This window comes from Hippopotamus amphibius, chromosome 10 (genome assembly GCF_030028045.1).
Source record: "Hippopotamus amphibius kiboko isolate mHipAmp2 chromosome 10, mHipAmp2.hap2, whole genome shotgun sequence".
Classification (NCBI taxonomy): domain Eukaryota; kingdom Metazoa; phylum Chordata; class Mammalia; order Artiodactyla; family Hippopotamidae; genus Hippopotamus; species Hippopotamus amphibius.
This window is the reverse complement of record NC_080195.1, coordinates 47803674-47826255: the sequence shown is the minus strand read 5'-3', so window position 1 is coordinate 47826255 and position 22582 is coordinate 47803674. Positions and strand designations below refer to the sequence as shown.

Genomic DNA, 22582 nt, shown 5'->3' with positions numbered 1-22582 from the left:
TGAGAGTTCCCCCCGGGGTCCCCCGGCTGAGAGCCGGCCGCAGAGGCCAAGAGTCGGCAGTGTTTTCCAGAGGTGGGGAACCAGAAAGACCCACGGGGCGGTGAGGGGGAGGGCCCGTGAGGCCGCCCCCCGCCCCCACGGGGCACACCGCTGGCCTCGCTCCCCGGAGGAAGCAGCCCCTTCCTCCAGCTGCCTCGACACCTGCTTCCCCCACCCAGCTGTCACCTGAGGTGACGCATCACCACCCCGACCCCCCCCCAGGCATTATCTGCATTCCAAGGCTTCCTTGGGGCAGGGCGAGGAAGCAGGGGAGAGGGTGATGTAAGAGGGAGGCGGGCGATACGGGAATGGCCCGTCAGTCCTGAACGACAACTGCAGGTTCTGTGACGTGGGGGGGGGGGGGCGCTTTCCAGCTCTGCTCTTTGTAACCCTGTCACCCCAAGGAGTCTCCTCCTGGAACCAGACAACGTCGCGTGGTTATCAGACACGGAGGCCTGGGCTTTTTCTCTCAGCCCCTCATCCTAAGCCCAGTCTGGGTGTGTGTCAGCACGTGTGTGAGCGTGTGTGAGTGTGAGTGTGTGTGTGTGTGTTGAAAAGCTGGGGGAAGGAAGGAAAAGGATAACGGGTGAATTCGAAAAGAAGCCTTCTTTGTGAAGCAGTGGATTCAGGTGAAAGGGACAGACGGAGAGGCAGCTGTGCACGGACCGGCAGCACCGGCCCCACGGCGGGTGAGCAGCCGCGGCCGGGGGAGGCAGCGCCCTGTCTTTCTGCGGGTGCCCAGTCAGGGGCAATGGCCCCAGGTCTGTAGGCAGAACTTGCTATGAGCCAGGCCTCAATCACAAGACAGAAGCAGAGCAGGAGAACGGGCATGAAAGGCTGGAATGGGGGGCAGGGCAGGGGCTCCCCACTGGCTCCCGCGTGCAGAGGGCAAGCCCTGGCGCACAGTAGGCGCTCAGTGAATAGGTGTGGGCGGAACACATGACTCAGCATCCTCAGCAGCCACACCTTGGGCACACCGTCACTCACGACCAGGGAGGCGGGAGCAAGGAGCGGGGAGACCTGCAGGAACAGGGAAGAGCCAGGGTGGCGCTCGATGCCGGTGCATTTGGACAGGTGTGCGCTCGGCCTCATCGAATGCCCGCAGCATCGCCAGAGCTGCACTGGGCTGAGGCCAAACAGACACTGGCCAGTTTGTCACCGAACACGGTTTCCTGGGCACAGCTGGACGACACTTCCTGCCATCCGCGAGGTAACTGTGGCTGGACGACAGCTCTGGGGGGGATGCTGTGTGCACCGCTTCCAGGCCCCACTCATGTAAACCTCCCCCGTGATCTCTCCCCACGTGCAGACTCAATGGAGAGAATTCTGCGGACCTGGGGGAGGGTGGAAACACAATCTGGAGGGTACCTGCGCTCCCGGAGGACCCCAGACAGGCCTGGTCAACCAGGAATATCTTCACTGGACTTCGAGCGAGTGACAAACTGATTTCTGTTTTGTGAAGTCATCGAGGTTTGGGGTTTGCTTCTTGTGGCAGCTAACAGTACTTATTCTAGCTAGCATACCAATTTCTCAGGAAGCCTGGGAGAAGGTGCAGGAAGGGGCTGGGCTTCAGGGACGGGAAAGAAATTTATGAACAGGAAGGTCTGATACCCTGGAGAGCCCAAAACCTATGATCTAGCACAGGTACCCCGCGTCCTCCCGGGGAGGCAGCAAGGACCGGCCAAGGACGCTGAGGCTGCTTCCTAACTCAAGGCTAAAACTACCCTCCTGTCTGCCAGGCAACCCTGAAGATCGTCCCCCAGGAGAGAAAGTCTCTACATGTCTGCCAAGATCCGAAAGGGGCCGGCTGCCCGGGGCCGCGGCACACACTCACCGATGGTGTCCACCCGTGTGACCGCCTCATCCTTGCACAGGTGTTGGCAGGTCTGGTTGTCCGCTGAGCTCCCCGAGTGAAGCAGCAAGCACTCGACACAATCTCTTTAGAAAAGAGGCCATAAATGTGGGCGTTAGGTGGTGGTGTCGCTCCACGCATGTCCCAAGAGTGCAGGTCCCCGCCCTCCTGCAGGCCCCTGAAGGCTTTAGCTTCTTCCACGTTCAGATGTTCGGCCTCCGGTAACGTTTCCACTCTGTCCTTCTTGTTGCTATCATGCAGGAAAGCCCGAGGGTTCTTGGGGGAACATATGTGAGTTTAGAGGCATGTCTGGTCCACAGGTCAGGTTGCAGGTTAGAGACCGTTCAAATTCTGCCACCAGGAGCCAAATCCACCTGCGCTCTGGTGCATCTAATGCCTCACTGAGGGGTCTGCCCCAAACAAGAAGTTTCTGACAATAAAAAAGCCTGGCCTCGAGGAGGGGTCCTCACACCCCCATGGTCCCAATTCCCAGAATCCCCACCAGGGGACCATCACCCAGGCAGGGATCTCAGCCCCCCTGCACATTAGACTCTCTGGGTAGCTTTCAAGACAAAACACCACTACCTGGGCCCAACCACACCCACAGAATCCTCATCTCTGGGGCCGGAGCCTGGGCTTCCAGGGATTCTGAGTAAAGGTGAGGGCTGAGAACACCTTCCTGAAGACTCTCACCCTCTTCCCGCTCCCAGCAGAGCCCACCTGGCAAGGGAGCTAGGCTCTAAGGGTGCGTAAACCTTGTGGTGGAGAGGAGAGAGGATCCCTAACCCCTCGGGGGGAGACTGTGGTATGGGGGAGCATAAATGGGGGGTGAGAACTCAACTCCAAGGAAAAGTGGGTTGGAACAAAACAACCAGCTGATGGTGAACTTGCAGGGACTTTGTGAGGTGATGGTGCTCTGTGGCCTGCAAAGAGGGTGTGAGACCCCAACACAGGAGCTTCCCCAGGAAACGGGGCGAGGACCCCAGAGCCAAGTGTGCTGGGAGGGCCACTGCCTCCCTGCAGCTGCCCCCGGCAGCAGAGTGCAGGTGCTGGTTGGGGGGTGTGGCTCACAGAGGCTCAGCTACATGGGGGAGAGCAGCCCGACCGCCCCCACAGGCGTGTGGGGACTAAAGGGGTTGTGTGTCGGGAAGCTCTCTGGCCAGAATGTGGAGGGATGTACAACCACAACGCGTCGCCTTTGTTATTACCATTTTTAAAATTCCTTGGGATGGAGAGACCAGCTACTACATGTCCAGGGCGGAACCTGTGGAGTGGACATCTGGCCCGAAGGGAGCTGGGAGCATGTCATCAAGGCGCCCTGTTTTACAGGGGAGGGAAACGAGAAATCCACGACAGCAGGAGGGGCCAGCACCCAGGTGCCCTGCCTCTCTGTCAAGTCCCTCCCCGAGTCCTCACTCCACTTCGTGAACACTGAGGAGGAATGGGCGAGTGAGTAGACTGTGGAGAGAAAGCACATGAGACTTTCTTACCAGGGCTCTAATACGCTTAAGAATTCAACTATCCCAGGATTGGCCACAAAATCCCACTCTCCTGGGAATGACTTCATGGAAACACTCTGGAGTTAAACAAGTCGGTAATTTTTGCATTTCCCCTCAGGCCAGAGTCCCAGTGGGCAGGCAACTGAGACTTGGCTGGGCACCAGGAAGGCGTGGCTCCAGCTCTGGTCCCCACCGGATGCCACTGCCCCTCCTTCGCCTGGATCTACACACTGCAAAGAAAGGTGGCTGCTTCCGGTCTCGGCTAGGATTCACCGAGCCCCCATCTGCACACCCTGTTGTCACGAAACCACGGGGCCGCTCCCAGGGAACATTCCCTGATGATCCATGTGGACACATCCGTTTAACCTGTGTGCTCCGCGGACTGGGCTGAAACTTGCGATCTATCGTAGTCACAGTAGTCACGTATTAAAATAAGACCGACCTTTAAACAAACAAGTTGCCGAGAGAGACTTTGCTCAGGGAGCCTGTTCATTGAAATCAGCTGAGCTGCATACGAACTCACCCAAGGTGAAGGGCATGTTTGGTTAGTTCTAGAAAGCAGAGATTGTCCGGCTCTGAAACCCCAGGAAAAAAAAATGGACATAGGCATTCAAAACCTGGTGGCCCTCAGCAAAGCAGCAAGTAGAAAAACAGCCTGAAATAATGCACTATCAAAGGGACTTTGTTTAAAAAAAAAAAAAAAAAAAAGTTACAACTAGCCTGTGAAAGAGACATAGTATCAGTGTGGTCCAGAGACAAGTAAGAAAGGATGGTGAGGTCCCCTTAGGGCATCTCTTTGCCCTCCTAGCTCCTTTGGTATTGCTTAATGGGTAACAAATCATCAAGTCTATGTCTTCTTGGAAATGAATGCTTTAAACACTTAAAGCTATCTTTTAAGTTGTCTTCCCAAGGGGCCTTTTAAGTCACCTAAGCCAACCCTACATTGCCTTGCTGCTCCAGAGGAAGGGAAGAAACGGACTTTCTCCGCTTTTATTGGTTCCGTGTGTGCTGTCCCAGCTTGGCGCCCACCCCCCATCAACCTCATATGCCCCAAGGTCTGGCAGCACACACTCAAAAGGCTTCCGCTGCTGGGAGCTGGGGGAGGGCACGCCCTCAGGCACTCAACGTTGATACTGGCGGGACTCCAGCTCACATGGCCGCAGCTATTTGGGCTCCGGATCCAGGACCCTAACCTCCTCCCCTGAGATGTTTCTATCCGGATTTCTGCTGTTTCTCTGCTCCTAGCAGGTCAGAAGAGGATCTGTGTTTCTCCCCCTTACTCTGCCTGGCCTCCCCCGCATTACACAGGATGAAATCTGGCCCTGTCTATCCTGTCTCTCCATCTGCAGCCAGCTTTCAATTACCCACGCCTGGATTATTTGTGGCAAACGTCCAGCCAGGGGTTCTGCCACCCAGAACTTTCCGGAGCGCGGACGGACCAGCAGCCGCAGCCGCTCAGGGAGCATGAACTCCTCTCATTAGGAGCCCGAGCCAGGCGTTTGGAGGGGAAATCTGCCAAAAAAAATCACACAGCTGCATTTCCCAGCCAGAGAAACAACGTCCGCATTATTATTTGTTTCTGGTTATCTGTGTCCCTCCCTCCCGGGCCCTTTGTGCTCGGATGCTGACGGCACAGCTGGGTCTCCAGCAGAATTCGAGAGAAACTGTCACTCTTGCATTCCTGATGGCAAAACTCCCTGATTTCTTTAATTCCCTCCCATGCGCACTCTGGGAGAGCGTGAAGGGCAGAGCTGTGGGGAGGTCAACAGGGGAGCGTGACCCCGTGGCCGGGTCAGAGGAGGCCTGGAGCCCGCGTCTGGACCATCTCTGCGTTCAGTGGCAGCGCGCAGACCCGCTCCATTATCTGTACAAATGGAGCGGAAAATTCAAAAGCCATTGCGGTTTGTTCCTGGCACGCCTTATCTAGGTCGGTGCCCTCCAATTTACCTTCCGATCATGTTTTGTTTAAAGCAACATTTCCCATAGGGGGGGCCTGTGAAACATTGTTTGGGAGATGTTAATGGGGGGGGTGTTGAATTCATGTGGAAAACAGATGCATGCTGAATGTCCTTCTGAAATGCTCAGTGACACGCTAAAGGCTCAACAGGACGCTATTCTGGTACCAAAATCAGTTTAATTTCTTTTAACTCAGTAATCCTGTAATTTCTAAACGTGTTTAGGAACAGAAAAACAGTCTTTTTTGCTGTTGTTATGTTTTGATTTTTTTTTCTATTAAACAAAATCCCCATGGAACCAGTGTTTTAAAGACCCTGATGCTAATGCTAGTAGCAGTTTCGCTCCCCAGCAAGGCTGGGTGGGGAAGATGTGGGAGGTGGGAAGTGAGAGGCGGGCTGCCTGGCCAGATGACAGGCCTGGTCTGGGGGAGAAGCGGGGGGGGGGGGGGGGGGGGGGGCTGTGGAGGGCTTGGCGGGGGCTTTACCTCTTGGTGCTGCAAGCATCCGGGCAGGTTGGGCACTTCTCACATGTCTCCCCAAAGGCCCCTGGCTCCGTGCACTGGCACTGCCCACAGACGCAGTGCCCACGGTCGCTGCAGATGTGGCCATCCCTGGCCTGGCATGTGCTGATGTCTGTCGAGCAGTTACAGTTGTCCCCGATGTACCCTGCGTGGCACTTGCATTCTCCGCAGTGACAGTCACCGTGGCCTAAGAGGACACACACAGCACATCAGCACCTGCCTGCCCGTACAAACACATAACCAACCACCCAGCGCCTTCCACTGGCCGAGCACTGGGGATCCAACAGAATGAGACGCTGGCTGTGCCCTTGGAGTCTGTCTGGGCAGACGGAGAGGGCCTGGTGCCGACACGGGGTGGCAGCAGGGCGCCTGGGCGGTCAGTGTGGCCCAGCTGGGCTGCGTGCTGCTCCAAGTCGGTCCAGACCTTGGCCAAGTCGTGCCACAGGCCCAGGACACCAGAGAGCTTCTTGCTGCCTCCCGTGTTACGTGATCAATGGCCCCAGAACCTGAGAATGTGACCTCGTGTGGCAAGTGTGCAGTGTGATACGTGAAGGATTTTAAGACGGGCGAGATCCTCCCGAGTTATCCAGGGGGGCCCGAAGGGCCATTACAAGGCTGCATGTAAGAGGAAGGCAAAGGCAGATCTGACTATAGAAGGCAGTGACAACGAACGAAAGAAGCAAGATGTGTGCTGCCAGCTGTGAAGATGGAGGAGCCCAGGAACACAAGGAACGTGGCTCTGCAAGATGGGGAAGGGAGGCGAGGACCCTCCCCCAGAGCCTCAGGAGGGAGGGCGGCCCTGCTGCCACCTCAGCCTCAGCCAGTGAAACCATCCCTGACTCTGACCTCCGGAACTGTAGGAGAGCACGTTTGAGTTGCTTTCCGTCCCTAAACCTGTGGTAACTTGTCACGGTCACCAAGGAAACCAACACCGCCACTGTCCCTCAGTCTTAGCGAGATGCTGATTCTTGCTCTGGCCTTGGAGCCGCGGCCCAGAGCAGGGTGGCTCAGGAAGGGGGCCGGGGCGCAGCAGCGGACACTGAGCTCACTACACGGGTCAGGCTTAAGAGCGCGAACTCGAGGGATTCTGACGACTATCCTTTGCTCACGAGTGATGAAACTGACCCACAAAAGGATGAAGCGGCTTCTTGAGGGTCAGACAGCTAGTGGCTGCAGGGCCAGGACCCGAACCAGGGAGTGGCTCCAGGGCCCGTGGTCCGAACTCCAGGGTTTGTGGCCTCTCAGAAGAGGACAGAGTAGGCCCCGATCATAAGAACCAGTGGAGGGCCCCCCTGCTCCCCCTTGCGGGAGGAACCCTTCCAGAGCCTGCAAGGGACGAGGAGCTGGGCACCCGGTTCCGCAGGCATCACAGGCAGCGGAGCTGCTGGGCTCAGAGGACTGAGAGAGTGCGTGCACTGGGCACACGCGTGTGTATGCTGCGCAGTGAAAAGCACGGAGAGCCCCAGCCTCCAAGGGGTCCAGGAGCCCGGCAGGTAGTGGATTCTCTATTTTCTGCTAACAGAGGCAGAAAGCAGTACTACAAATGGCCCTTAATTTTTAAACATCTTCCTTATACTATTACTGCAGCATATTTTCCTTTCTCGTGCCATTTTGCGAAGCCTAATAGTAACAGGACCAAGAATTTGTACTTACTGAGAACCCACTGACAGACTAGCAGGAGACCAGACAGGCAGGGGATGGCACCAGACAGGGGGACCTTGCATTTTATTCCCACCACTCTCGGCCAGCTGGAGCTCAGCACCTTCTGAGACCCCCTCCCCCGAGTGTGACCCACGATTTAGGTCAGGACCTAAGCCCAGAGAGCCTCTTCACCCCCACTTCCTTCCTGTCTCCCTCCCTGCCCTGTCTGCTCTGCACTGCCTAGAATCTGCAGGAGGCAGGGAGGCCATCTGGAGCCGCCAAGCCTTCCCTCCCTCCCATGCACGTGGGACAGCCTCTCTTGTGTGCAGAGCCCCGGCAGACACTGTACGGGGAGAGAGCGCCCTCCCCCTTCACAGGCAGCGCCGAGGCATAAGGCAGCCCTCTGGGGGAGGTGAGGAAAGCCAGGCCCCAGCCAGGTGGAGGCTGTGGAGTGCAGTTGAACGGCCTGCAAGTTGGTGTGTAATGTGTGGGCCACAGGAGAGAGCAGCACCCCTGCTCACGGGTTACAGGGTGGGGGTGGGTGAGGGGGGTTAGGGGGAGAGGGCAGCAGAGCCCACAGCTCACCCTGGGAGGAAGGCCTGCACACCCCTCCTCTCCACCAATCCCTGAACAGCCCTGGCAGGCAGGAAACCACCCTCCACAGGAAGTCTTCCCAAACGAAATGGATCCAATCTGCACAGCTCTCTCACTCCTGGGCTCAGGACCACATTGATCAAGAGGCTGTTTTAAATTAAAATGGTTCACTGTCAGGGTCACTTTCCCCCCAATATTTTATTAGGAAAATTTCAAACCTGCAGCCAAGTTGAAAGGACTGTACAGAGAACATCCATCTACCTACCACCCCATCCCGCCATCAGTATGTTGCCGGCGGCTTTATCACACAGCAACCCATCCCTCTATCCGCCCATCAATCCATATATTTTTAAGTGCATCTCAAAGTGAGCTGCAGACATCAGTGCACTTCAGGGGTAGGTTTTTAATATGGCTCTGGCCTCTCCAGTGGCTGTACATCACGCCATCCCACAGAGCAAAAACACAAGAGGCATGGTTGGTGGCACAGACACGAGCAGCAGAGTCACTGCTCGGGCCAGAGGGGCTGCTCTGCTTGACACGGTGAGTGTTGTTTTCCTTCCTGCTCCGTTTTTTGGCAGCAATAGCAAATGAACCAAATATAAACCCGATGCAACATTCCAAAATGTCAAAGGTTTGGAGAAGAGGTAACATATCATTTTGTTCTGGGTGACGTGTGGGTATGTGTGTGGAAGAAAGAACTTGCTTCCCGTGGTGACTGGCATCTAATGTGAGAAGCTCTGCTCACTGAGAAGATGGCAAAGGTGCCAGCTGCTCTGTACTTTCCACCATGATCGTTAACTGGCAAGTAAACCCAGCTGCCTTGGGTGCATCTGACACCATGAAGGCCTGAGAGCTCTAAAACCCAGTCCGAGGTCAAAACAGTTGGGTGTGTCCCTAGATCTGGGGTGCACGTAGAGAGTTAGGGGTCAAGAGCAGGAGAGAGTGGGAGCTGTAATTCACCAAAGGTCACCGTGGCTGCTTAGAGAGGGACAGGACTCACCGCCAGAGACATACGCTGTTCCTGAAAGCCTCCCACAGCACCTGAGCAGCAAGGGTGTGGCGAGAAAGAAACACTGTGCAAAGAACCTGTGAGAGCACGAAGTGCGCCGGCCCACGGTAGCAGGGCGGGCAAGCAGGTGGGAGCCACTGATGGCTGTGGGATATCGGAAAGTCCTCATCCACGTGGCTCTCCGGCCTCAAACATTTGCCAACCCCGAAGCAAATTCCCAGCAAGTCAAACCAGGCAAGGAGCCACGCTCGGTGAAATGGCTGAAACCGCTTGTGCTCAGGGACTCCTGTGACGGTCCCAGTTTGTCAGGTGGTCCATCACCTCTAAGAGACAGTGGAAAGCAGGTCCAGCAGAGAGGGGGCGCGCACCGCCTCATCCTCCTTCACTCCCGTGGCAGGCCATGCCGTCTCATCAAGGGATTCTCTGCCAGGGAGCCTGGGCTTGGCCTCAGAATCCTCCTCAACCCTGTCCTCCAAGGAGGTTCTACTGACTGGTAGGAGCCAGCATACAAGATACAAACACCGCTTCGGTTAAAGTTTCCAAGTCTCCTTTAGAAAGTCTGACCCATAGAGAGTGTCATAAACTACATAAATCTAGTCACAATTTGTCCTAATCCAAACGTCTCAGGTCCTGCACTCGGGCCTCAACCTGTACACACAGAGATTTCCACATCCTCAGGTCAGCCCTTGGCCTCTCCCAGTGCCCTAGTAGAAACACACGTTATTAAAATGATGAGGGTCATTCAGTCCCGTCCCCAGACTCAATAACCCATCAATCCCCAGGAGAACTGCACGGGGAATGGCAACATGACCTTGGCTGACAGCGCTCAGAGGGCCAGAGCAAGGACTCTTTGTCAAAACAAAGCTCATTTGTAGTACCTCCCCAGCACCTTGGCAAAGTGCGCTGAATTTCATGCTGCCTGTTTAATACCGTGCAGACATAAAAATATTTTCATTACACATAGATAGAGACACCGAAGGGCACGTGAAAGCGCTCTGTAAGCTGTAAACTGCTCCACGTGCAAGTCATTATTAGTACCTTTGTTAGAATGATGGATAGCTAAATGGACAGGAAGTTGTAAATGTGTCTGTTTATACAGAATTTCAGCTCCGCAGAATTCAACAGCTTTCCATCAGCAAAAGGGTGCTTGTGTGGGCTATGGGCCAGGATGCAGCCCCTGCCTCCCTTGATAAAGTAGAATACTGGCTATTCAGAGGCAGGGCGCCCTTGAAGCAGGCTGGGAAGGAGCTGCCAGAGGGCAGGGAGGGGGCATGGGCGGAAGCCCCAGCACCAGTGCGCTTGGAGGTCAAGAAGGGCAAACCCTGCAGGGCAGTGGGGTGGTGAGGGTGGAATCCACCGGTAGTGCAGTGACGAAGCGGCCACGGCGAGCACGGCAACTCCCACAAGGAATCTGGTCGTGCAGGGAAAGGAAGAGATGGGGAGGAAAGAGGCTGGGGATTTGGAAGAGGGGATATTTGAGCATCCTTCTGATTAAAGAGATACAGAAGAGAAAATTTGGGAGGACGTAGAGGGATCAAGAGAAGAACAAACTCTCAAAGAGATCATAGCAGAGAGATTAGTGGGCGAGAGAGAGAGAGAGAGAGAGAGAGAGAGAGAGAGAGGGAGCGGGAAAGAGAGGGAGGGAGAGAGGACGCAGCTTGGGGGGTGAGGGCTGAGGCCGGAGGAGCTCAGGATAACCCTGACCAGCTGCATGCAAGGACCACGTTCAAGTGTGTCCTGCATCACTGGCTACATCACCTTGGACAAGACCCTAAACCTGACTGATGAGCGTTTCCTCATCTGCCAGTGAGGACAATGCCTTCTTCGTGGGCGTGTCATCAGAAATACTAGTGTTAATGGAAATCAAGCCCCTACTGCCGCGGCTGGCACACGACCACCTCTGGAGCTGAGCAAGCGGGGAGCTCGGAGGCCGGTGCAGCAGGCAGCGGTCACGGCGCCACGCAGGGGCGACCGGAGGGAGGGATGAGGAGACGTCGGGATCATGCAGTGGGAGGGCACAACCTCAGAAGTGGGCAGTTCAAGGGGGTGGGAAGCAAGGATCTGCGGGAGCGGGGCGGGGGGGGGAGGGGGGGCTGACGGGCGGGAGGAGCCCCCCTCGTCCTCAGGAAGGGGAGGGGCGGGCATTCCTGCAGGAGGCGGAGGATGAAGGGGAGCCTGTTTACCACGGAACATGGGTGGGGGACACCAAAGCAGGGATACAAGGAAACGTGGAAAATGAGGCAGGGGAGTGTGGTGGCTGACATGTGGCTTCTGTAATCAGGAAGCCTGGGTTGGCCTCCTGAATCCGCTATTCACCAGCAGTAACTGATTTTTAACCCTTCTACATTCTGGTTTCTTCACTTTAAAATGGGGCCACTAGGGACTCTCCGGGGGTCCAGTGGTAAAGACTTCGCCTTCTACTGCAGGGGACACGGGTTCAGTCCCCCACGCCGTGGGACGACTAAGCCCACGTGCCACAACTACTGAGCCCGCACACCGCAACGAGAGAGCCCGGGCGCTGCAGACTACAGAGCCCATGCGCCCTGGAGCCCGCACGCCGCAACCAGAGAGAAGCCCATGTGCCACAATGAAGATCCCGCATGCTGCAACGGAGACCCCATGCAGCCTAAACAAATAAATAATAAATAAAATAAAATGGGGCCAATAGAGATCCCCCAATAGGGTTGTTGTATGAGTCCAATCACTTAGCCTGTCTAAAGTGCTTCGTGTTTGGCATATAAGTGCTCAGTTAATGCCAGCTAGCCTCAACATTGTTGCTGCCGTTATAATGGGAGGGGGAGGATGGGAAACCTGGAGTAGATGATCTCAGAGGATGGGAGAGGGAATACTTTCTGGGAGCTTGGATGAAAGAGCTCCAGGCTTAGGGAGCTCCCTGACCATTCAGTAGTTAGGACTCAGAGCTTTCACTGCCAGGGCCTAGGTTCAGTTCCTGGTTGGGGAACTAAAATTCTGCAAGCTGCACAGCATGGCCAAGAACAGAAACCAAAAAACCTTCCAGGGTTAAAGGCCCCCATAAGGTTACCTAATCCCCATCCAGCCCAAACACCCAGGGCCTGGTGGAGATGCTCACTGGACCCCCGAGACTTGGCTGGGAGGCTGACACCCGATGGCACCGGACGCCCTGCTTGGGGGGCGCTCGGGCCCCCAGCAGGAAGGGGACAGCTGGATGTCTGAGGCAGGGCAAACACGGCCCTCAGCCTCAAGCTGGACTCCAGTCTGCAGAGGCCCGAAGCGGCCCCGGGCTGACCTCAGAGGACTTGTGTGAGGGCCCTGGGGCTGGAGGAAGGAAGGAGCCAGCCTGGGACGGGGCAGAAACAAGACGTGGGTGTCTTCTCCCCATCCTGGCCTGGCTCAGCAGCAAAGGTCACAACCAGGCAGCCGTCAGGCCCTCGGGGTGCAAATCGTCTCTGCACAGCTGGTCCAAAAGCAGCTCCCATCCAGCTGGGGAGCGCACCGTGCTCCCCTCACTGGCCAGCTTCCGCCCCTCCCCTCCGGGAGGCCATCCAGGCTGGGAGAGGGCACCGTGCTCCCCTCCCTGGCCAGCTTCCGCCCCTCCCCTCCGGGAGGCCATCCAGGCTGGGAGAGGGCACCGTGCTCCCCTCACTGGCCAGCTTCCGCCCCTCCCCTCCGGGAGGCCATCCAGGCTGGGGAGCGCACCGTGCTCCCCTCACTGGCCAGCTTCCGCCCCTCCCCTCCGGGAGGCCATGCAGGCTGGGAGAGGGCTGCGGAGGGGAGGGCCGCGCTCCGCTCCCAGCTCGCTGGGCAGGAAGGGCGCTTCCCTCGCTCCTGCCTCTCCCTCTCCCTCTCCCACTGTCCATGTCCCTCGCTCACTCAAGCACACACTCGCAGTTTCTGCCGCCCCCACAGCACCCCCACGGGCATCTCTCTCTCCCACAGCCCCTGGCATCCCTCCTCTCACAGCCCTCAGTCTGCCCATCGTCTCTCCCTCCTCTCTCTCCCCTCTTCTCAGGACAGGCAGCCTGTAAACAGGAAGTGGTTAAGAGAGCTGTGGGCTGGAAAGCCTCTGCTCATTTGGGTGATCTCCCTGCCACGGGTAAGTCAGGTCTCGTCTGCAGTGTGGACACCTCTGGGTGACACCCTGGGCCCGGCTCCTGGAACTCTCCGACAGCCGTCTTAAAAGGAGCAGGAGAGCCAACCAGAGCTCTCTGTGCCTCCAGCCAGGGCTGCTGAGCCACGGGAGGCGCACAGCCCTGCCTCCCTGAGCATCGAGCGGGTGCCGGGAGCCGCTCGCTGAGCCTGTGGACACAGACGTCCTGGGCACGCGCATAACCTCCATGGGGCACCGCAGCCAGACCAGGCTGACCTGTGGCCAAACGCACACACGGGCTTCTCAAGGGCCCGGCCTCTGTGTCCGGGGCTTTGGACGGGGAAGGGGAAATCCCTCCTAAGAAGCACTCTTCCTGGTGCCTGGCTGATGAGGTTAGGATTACACAGTGGGCGGGTGTTCTCAGTGTCTCTGAGTCTGGTCCCAATGGGAATGCACCCCTCCCACTGTCTCAGTGTTCCCTTCCATGCACTGGCTTTGGTGCCAGAAAAAGCAGAGAACAGAGATTTTGGAAATGCACAGGACATCTACCCAGTTCCCTCATGAGGGATCTTAGTTAGCCTGGCTCTGGGCACCTCCGAAGAAACTAAATAAACCTCCGGGGCTAGCGAGAAGTTGCTCTTGAAAGGCCATGTCCTTCTCACCACCGGCTTCCCAAGCCTGTAAACACGGCCTGCTCTTGCCAAGGATGAGTTACTGGCTGGAGAACTTGCCAACTGAGGGCTGCTCCTCCCAAAGACAGCACAGCACTGCTCGCTCAGCACCAGCCCCGTAAGCCAGCTCTCTCACAGTCTCCTCAGGCCAACTCAGTCCTGGTCTGTCACTCTACTGGGAACCTCTCTGCTGGGGATGCCTTTTCTGGGCAGCGGCTACCACGCAACCTCACCTAGCTACTTGCTGGCCCTGGGCAGCGGTCCAGTTTCCTCGTCAATGAAAGAGGGACGGTGGCTTGTCTATCTCACAGGATTCGGGAATTCTTTGTAAATTTGCAATAAAGAAATGCAAGGTTTACTGCTTTCAAGAAATTTCTAATTTCACTGAGACATCAAACCATCAGAATCTCTTAATAGAGAATGGAGTACTCACAATAGGATAGGCATTGTTCTAAGCACTTTACTTGGATCTTCTCATTAGTAGTCCCGATCACCCTACATGGTGGTACAGTTATTACCCTAATTTTTACAAATATGAAAAATGAGGCAGAGAGAAACCAAGTAATTTATCCAAAGTCAGGCAGCAGACAGGTGTCAGCACTGGGATCAGTCATGACTAAGTGATAAAAATTGAAACACATAGGATAAGTATTCAAGGTGACCCAGGCTGTCTTTTAGCTTAAAAATGTACAACACACCCTTCCCCAAGGCTGGTTTTTTTGTTTGTTTTCTGTTTTTTTTGTGGTTTTTTGGCTGCGCCATGTAGCATGCAGAATCCTAGTTCCCTGACTAGGGATCAAACCTGCACTCCCTGCATGGGAAGCACAGAGTCTTAACCACTGGACCACCAGGGAAGTCCCAAGCCTGGCTCTTTTAATCACTGACCCTTCAATCACTCTTGGCCTCCACTGTCCTATCTGTAAAGTAAGGGCGGTAAGTACTGAGCTCTACCTTTCCTCCACCACTGACATTTACTATTCCAGGTCAAAGCAGGGAGAAACCTGGACAGCCTGGGCCAGGCTCTAGCTTAAGCTACAGGTCTGGGCGTAGTAGAGGAGAGAAGGCATTTTGGGTGCAAAAAATAAGATGCACTCATCTGTGAGGATGGATAGAGACAGTGGGCAGCCTGGAAGGGAAATATTTGAAAAGGAGAGGCAGACACGAACGGTACCCAGGGGCGAGACGTGGGCCTGTGTGTATGCTTGTGTGTTTGCAGGCATGCATGTATATAAATAGACAGAAGGAAGGGAGAGAAGGAAGGAAGGGAAAGAGGGAGTGAGGGAGGATGACTGTGGAGGAAGGAGGGCCTGGGGGCTAGATGGAGGAGTTTGAATTTATCATTTAGCCCCCAAATGGCCTGACAATAAACTCCCATCACTAGAGGGAAGCTGAGCACCTCGGCTGGACACTGCAGCGTTCTCCTGGTTGACTGCTCACGTTGTGCTCTGCCCCTTCCCAAATTACTGTCCACGTGGCCTCCTCCATCATTTTCCTAAAATATAAACCATGTGACGACATTCTTTTGCTTAAAACCCTTCAATGGCTCCTCACCACCAAAAGCACAGTTTCCACATTTAAGCTGTGCCCAACATACAAGGCTGTTCAGAGCCTACCTCTCGAGTCTCTTCACTTGCCCCTGCGCCCCCAGGCACCCCAAGTTCCCAAACCACTCCAAGCCTCTCAAACATGCTGGACTTTAGCATATTTTTGTTTTGAAACAATTACTTTGCAGCGTGGGGAACAGACGAACTTGGATGGTGGTAGCACAGGTGGGGAGAAGACAAATTTCAAAGAAATGTAAGAGGTGAGTGGACAAGACTTGGTGGCAGATAGAACGCAGGAGTTGAGGAGGAGGTAGGAGAAAAGATGACTCCTGGGTTTCTGGCTTGTACAGCTGGATAGAACGTGGCGATAAGGAAAATCAGAAGAGGACCACGGCTGGCAGCAAGGTCATGAAATCAGTCTGAGATATCCTGAGACTGAGGTGCATTTAAGACATCCAAGTGGAGCTAGAGGGAGCTCGGGAGCAGGTCTGAGAAACTGAGCAGCACAAGGGTGACTGAAGGTATGGGCGGGTGAGATTCCAGAGAGAGATTCCGGGGGAGCAGACAGCAAAGCCGTGCCTTGGACAACCCCAGCACTGAACCACAGACTGCCAGAGGAGAAGGGTCCCACAAACGCGCCTACACAGTTTTGACTGACAGTGGGGAGAGAGCTTTCCAAGGTGGGCGTGGTCAACATCAGCTGCAGCTCAACACAGGTCTGAATCCAAACTGGACTGCAGTGAGGGCTGCCCTGGAGGTGATACATGAAATCAGTGAGTGCAGACACATGTTTTGAGGGATATGCCTGTGAGTATAGAGGAAAGAGCAGCTTGCACTGCGCGGGGGTGGGCACTGAGGGTTTCTCTTTTTCTATTCTTTTTTTTTTTTCTTAAAGATTGAAGAGTCCTGAGCTGACCAGAAGGCTTGGTTAACAGGGTAGCTAGAGGTATACAATCACTTATCACAGGGATATATTTGTTTACCCATCTGCCTCATCTCATTAGCCCTCAAACCCATTCAAAATCAAAGGAGGTGTTTTATTTTTGTTTGCCCAATGTCTAGCACGGTGCTGGGCACACAGTAGGTGCTCAGAACATGTTGTTGGCCGTTGGGGGCTGTGAACACCATCAGGACAAGCCTGGAGCCCTGGGGAAGATATCCAATGCTGGAAACTAGGAAAGGAACAGAAGCGTTTTTGATGCCTATTAACTTAAACACTTGAGATATTTCAAATTCTTAACAAATGCCCAAGAAACCCAGAGAGTTCAGGATGACATGAGAAATACAGATTAGGAATTCTCTTTCCTGTGGCAACACACGGTCACAGTCGAGCAGAAGTCAAAGGCTTTGCATCCGCTATTGTTCTTGCATATTGTTCAGATTTCTCCAGCAGAAGGCTCTTCAGAGATGTGAACAGGGATGCATCCTCAGTCCCGGGGCCAGCTGCTCCTCTGTCCTTGGCTTAGTGTCAACGAACCCGCCCTGACACGTTCAACTGATGGTGCTTCCCAATAGATGATGACCTGACAAGCCCCTCACCCTCTGCCTTCATCTGCTGGACTGCACGTTACATTCTGTATCTGAGCAGCAAAATATGATCACTGCTAAGCAAATAAGCTGATGCTGCTTTAAGCAAGCTTCTGCAAACCTCAAGATTACTTTGAGATGACAGCTCTGGCTAGAAAGCCAAGACTCCATTGTCAAAGGCAATAGAGCCCTCTCAAAGGATATCGTCACCTTTCTTTTCTTAGCCTTTCTTCACCTGATTTCTCGATGCTGACGCCCAGCTGCCAAGTCCCTCTAATTACTCCTGGATTTCCCAAGAGGGCACGCCAAGGAAAGGACTTGGTGTCTGGCCCGGCTCTATCAATCACAGGGAGATTAAGGCAGTGGAGGGAAGATGGAAAATCCCGAGTTCCTTAATGAACTCACCTTTCCAGTTTCACAGAAGTCTATCGTCAGCTGAGTGCAATGAACCACAGTCCTCACAGGACTCTGAGGATGCTGACTCAGAAAGAAAAACAGAAGGCCCGTGGCCAAAAGAAACAGGTGCCTCAGATCAACTTCTTGAGTTTGGCTTCACCTGCCCGACAGGCACTTCCGGGGAAATGCCAACAGCATCTGGGGAGACATGGATTCACTCCCCTTTCCCCTGGTCACTGCGACAGGATGAGAGGGTTACTATTTTCAGCCCGGGAAACTGGCATGTTGTTGTGGTTGGTTAACAGTTGCCACATTCCATCCTCAGCTGGCCACTGTTCAGAGCCTGGAGCAGTGCTCGCAGTGGACAGAGCTGGTTTGGCATGTCACACGAGTGGGCCACGCTAAAGCCTGGCTGCTGGGAGCCCAGCCAAGCCGCAAGATGGTAGGAAGCAGCCGCCCAGAGAAAAGCATCCCCTGAGGGTTCGGGTAGGTGGGCTTTTCTCAGGTCAAGGCTTTGGGCCAACCACCGATGGGAAGCGTGGCCAACATGCCAATCTTCTCAGCCACAGCCTCCGCCACTGGGCTGATCAGTAACAGGCACCTCGACCTCCTGGTAGAGGAACAACAACCAAATGAGACCATTCGTGCCAAGAGTGTTTTATAAATTAGAATAGGCTAACAAAGGTTCATTTAAGGCAAGTTGGTCCAGCCTCATCAATAACAGCAGCCAGACACCCACTGACTACTAAGAGGAACGCTCTGTGCTTTTCATGAAATAACCGTCATAAAAGGACAGGTACCTCAGCTGGTTTCTTGGTCCAGGAGTATCCTTCAGACTGGCCTGCGGTGTCTGATCTATCCTTATGTAACCCAGAGAAACTCAGCAAAACAGAGACTAAATGTTTCCTAAAGTTTTGACCAAAATAAAGAGCTCTTATGAGGTAAGACGTGGAAAACGTGGGCCAAACACTTGAGTGGTGGCAGGAAGGGCGGAGCTGGTAATAAAGAGATTCGGGAAGGGTCTCAAGCTAATCAACACGCGTAAAATTCACAGAAACGAGGTAACTATTTGCGAGGTTTTCCTCCTCTGCATCTAGAATCAAGAATCTCAAGGTGCTTTAGTCTAGGTTCTGGACCTCCGTGTCCCACAAGTTAAGCAGCTGATGCAGGTCACAGCTGACCCGCCGTGTGCGTCTGCTGGTGGTAGGAAAGGCAAGAGGTGCAAATAATCGATTCTGCGCTTGCTCATGAAGAGCACAAAATACTAACAAATTAGCCTCAGTGTGTTTCCCAGGAGAAAACCTCAGTATACCAAAGAAGTGTTACAACAGATCCTCCTCCTCATTATTATGACATTATCATCATTATTATTCCATTTGCCTAAAGGCCGACGTCATGATGTCGGATAGCATACCAGCCTGGGAAGTACACGCCTTCAGCTTAAGGGCACTGGTTCACCTGATCAAGACTTTTGGGGCAGAGTGGTTCTGGGCTGGGGTGATAGGAGGTCCCCTCTCCTGGGTCAGAGGGCAACAGGCAGGGCTCAGGAAGGTGTCCAGGAGAGAGTGAAACTGAGTAGGACCCTGTGGGGTCTTCCAGGGACAGACCTTCCTTCTGCCCTCTGTCCCTCAACTCTTGTGTGTAAAAAAGCTTCAGCCTCCCAAGCCTTCCCCAAGTTTCAAAGAGCAAATTTAATCAGAGAACTGAGAGAATGCAGAAACAAAAGAAAGCAGTCAAGAAAGACAAAATAATACCAGTTTAGCCATAAAACAAAGTCAAAGACACTCAGCTCCTCCTCAAAGGCTATGGACAACATCCTGAGCCATATCCTTGAGTAGTTTTACAGACACTGAAACCCCCGCCAAGCAGAGGAGGGTGACTGCATGCTCACCACCAGCACACAGTCCCCAGACCAGCTGGAGGCAGAAAATCGTTAACTGAGATTCCCAAAATATCACCCTGTTACCTTACCATGAGCCAATCAGAAGAAGGTCCATGACTGATCAGGCAACTCTGCAACCCTCACCCCTAATGTTGCCTTTAAAAACTCCTCCCTGAGGGCTTCCCTGGTGGTGCACGGGTTAAGAATCTGCCTGCCAATGCAGGGGACACAGGTTTGAGCCCTGGTCCAGGAAGATCCCACATGCGGCGGAACAAGCAAGCCCATGTTCCACAGCTACTGAAGCCCACGTGCCTAGAGCCCGTGCTCCACAACAAGAGAAGCCACTGCAATAAGAAGCCCTCACACTGCAATGAAGAGTAGCCCCCGCTCTCTGCAACTACAGAAAGCCCACATGCAGCAACAAAGACCCAATGTAGCCAATAAATTAAAAATAAAATAAAATTTAAAATAAGAAAATATAAATAAATAAATAAATAAATAAATAAATAAATAAATAAATAAATAAATAAATAAAAAAAACTCTTCCCTGAAAACCCTGCCGGAGTTTGGGTCTTTCAAGCACAAGCTGCCCATTCTCCTTGCTTGGTGTCTGCAATACACATTGTGTTTCCTTCACCACAAGCCAGTGTCAGTAGATTGGCTTTGGTGCATGTTGGGGTAGCAGACTGCAGTTCCTTTTGTTGACAAGAAGATGCAAAACTTCTGGCAGGTTGAACTCAGAGCAACTTTCAGACACCAGGGAGCATGTGGATCTGGGTGGAGCTCTTAGGTCAGTGTTCTGAGAGTCAGGAACACTTACCCCAAAGGGAGACAGGGCTCCATCCAAGACCGCCCTGCCCCACCCAAAGCACTGAGCCACTGAGCCCTATCAGCAGTTATGTCACAGTTTCCAAAATCGAGACCAAACTCAAAGTGACAGCTCAACACCCAAGAAATGGAAACAAAGGAACCTTAAGAATAACTATTTCAGTCACCAGAGGTCTCTCATTGTTTTCAGTTTAACTAAGAATGGAAAATTTTCTAATGTGTTAATATTCTATAGCAGCAAAAAGTTAATGCCACCCAATTCTACACAACTTAGATCTTATCTTTGGCATTCTCGTGGTTTTCCTAGGATTTTCCTTTGTTTTTTAAGTTTCATTATTTCCTTCACAAGCCAAACTCCAAGACCTTGGATGAGGCCTGAAGTTCAACAGCATGGGCAGAGCCCATATCACAGGCTCTCCTGTCTGCACACTTCCCTTTCCAGGTAGAGAGTAGGGCGGTGAGGTGAGGTCCAATGCTCAGATTACCTCATTTGTCACAATCACTGGTAAACTGTAGCTTACAACATTTCTGGAATCAGGATCTGAGCAGTGAGCACGGGCTGTAGGAAAACTCCACTCCCAGAGCTGAGCTCAGAGCATGGAACAAGGCAGGTCCTCAAGATGGCTTGCCAACACGCTTCTTCTCTCTCAAGATCTCACCTAAGTCTGGATGGTGAAGCCAGAAACGTACGTGGTTCATATGCCCATTCCTCAATCCCAGAAAGTTTCTGAGGGGTGGAAAACTTTAGGGACAACATTTAGAAATTAATTCAATCTGTGAGCAACTCCAAGTCTGTACCCCTGGCACCCAGCACAAAACCTGGCACATGAGAAATGCTCAGAGAGCTCTTAAATGAGATGAATGCAGGACTTTACCTAACACAAAATGACCTCAGTGAGAGACCATTGTCTTGCTATCTGTAGCTGCACTAAGATCAGATACTTATTACACTACATTTTTTCCAAAGAGCTTTCTCCAACCTCAGGCTGTGAGAGGCTGGATGACTCTAGAGCTGAGCAGCCCAGCTCACCTGGCTCGTGCAGCCAGTCTGAAAGGTGCATTGTTTTGTTGTATGACTAGGTCCTAAATTTCAGTACCTTGTTGCCTTTCAAATGAACTCATGCAATATCTGGATGCAGATGGAATTCTTAGAGAATTCCTGACCATGAGATAGATGCCTATTGAGAACTTCCAAAACCAACCTCTTTTGATGCCATGAATGTCTCTGATGCTTATCTTTGTGGAAGAAATGGTCCTCCAGGAAGGGAGGAAGGAGGAGGACAGCTCATAATATTTACTCAACACCCCGAGTGGGGAGGCAGTGTGCAAGGAGCTTTACAGTTAATGTCCTATTTGATGCTTATAACCACCATCTGGGGTATTTGACAGATAAGAAAATCTGTCAGAGAGGGTAAATGAAGAGTCCAAGGTCACAGAGGTGTAAAGGGGCAGTGCCAGGTTTAGAATCCAGATTTGAATACGCACTGGTCCTCAACCATCTTGGTAAATGGTCTTTTTGTGGAAGTATCTTTACTAATTACAGGTGTATCATTCCTTACAATCATAGTTACTAAAGAATACTCTAACAGATTCTGTTCTCATATTCTGAGCACTCCAAAATGGAATATGACTCTCTCTTGCGCTTTGCCGTCACGTGCATAATTAGGATTTATATATTACCAGATGAAGAACAGTGCAATGAGGATACTCCTTAGAGGGAGAGGACCACTTTCTCTACAGATCCTTGTATTTGCAAATAGCATCCTAGTAACCGTTAAGAAACTGAGTAGAGACTAATATACACGAAAAGATGTGAAGAATTTTCTAGGCTTTCCCACCTGAGGCACACAGTGGTAGCAATCCCACCAAGAGGCCTCCTTTTTCTTGGGAAATTAAGTATGTCAAATCTTCGTTCATTCAAAAGGTACTTTTTGAGGGCTTTTTCATGAAGCCACACTCCAGAAGGTCCTATAAGTCATTTGTGAGATATGCAAATTGTAATGCAGTGACAGAAGGTAGAGCTGCGACCATAGCCCCAGAGACGGCCACCAGGATACTTATTCTGAGTGTGAAAATTACATTTCTGAAGAAAACAGTATAAACAGGGTGAGAAGTACTTTTATAAACATATCTGGATAACTGCTGCCATGGGAGGTGTTTCATTTGGCAAGAATCAAGAAGTCCAGAACTAGGCCTTATGTCAGAGGCACTTTTAACAGGAGAGGCTTAATATAACCCTGGAAACCTTCTGGAAACCATCAGCCCAGACCAGGAACCTGTGTTTGGATGTTGGCTCTGGCCACCAGGAATGATGCCACCAGTGTCACTCTCCATTTTTTTAACCTCTGGGAGAAAACTACAGATGCCCCTTGACCTCTGATTGCCTGCCACATGTTAAAGGATATATATGTATGTATAAAGTGGCCAAATAACCTATTAGATGAAATAAAATGCAAGAGACCTTACCTAGATGTATTTTTGGGATCTCACAGTCACAAGACCAAAAGCGTTCTGTTCAAAATTCTATATCCTATTTGACATAAATTTTCTCAATA

At 52.9% G+C, this 22582-nt stretch overlaps 1 protein-coding gene and 1 long non-coding RNA gene across 2 annotated transcripts in view; one reads left to right on the top strand and one right to left on the bottom strand.

Annotated features, from left to right (window-relative positions):
- The window catches only part of ITGB5 (integrin subunit beta 5), a 113615-nt gene that overhangs the window by 3547 nt on the left and 87486 nt on the right, over positions 1 to 22582 (bottom strand). The window contains exons 11-12 of the mRNA XM_057696341.1: positions 5831 to 6053; positions 1874 to 1977 (exon numbers count right to left, since the gene is read on the bottom strand). Coding sequence (XP_057552324.1) covers positions 1874 to 1977; positions 5831 to 6053 — 327 coding nt within the window. The remainder of the gene's footprint in view (positions 1 to 1873; positions 1978 to 5830; positions 6054 to 22582) is intronic.
- Positions 607 to 5627, top strand: LOC130829789 (uncharacterized). The gene is made up of 3 exons (XR_009047660.1): positions 607 to 1249; positions 1349 to 3340; positions 3509 to 5627. It is a non-coding gene; the product is annotated as an uncharacterized LOC130829789 (long non-coding RNA).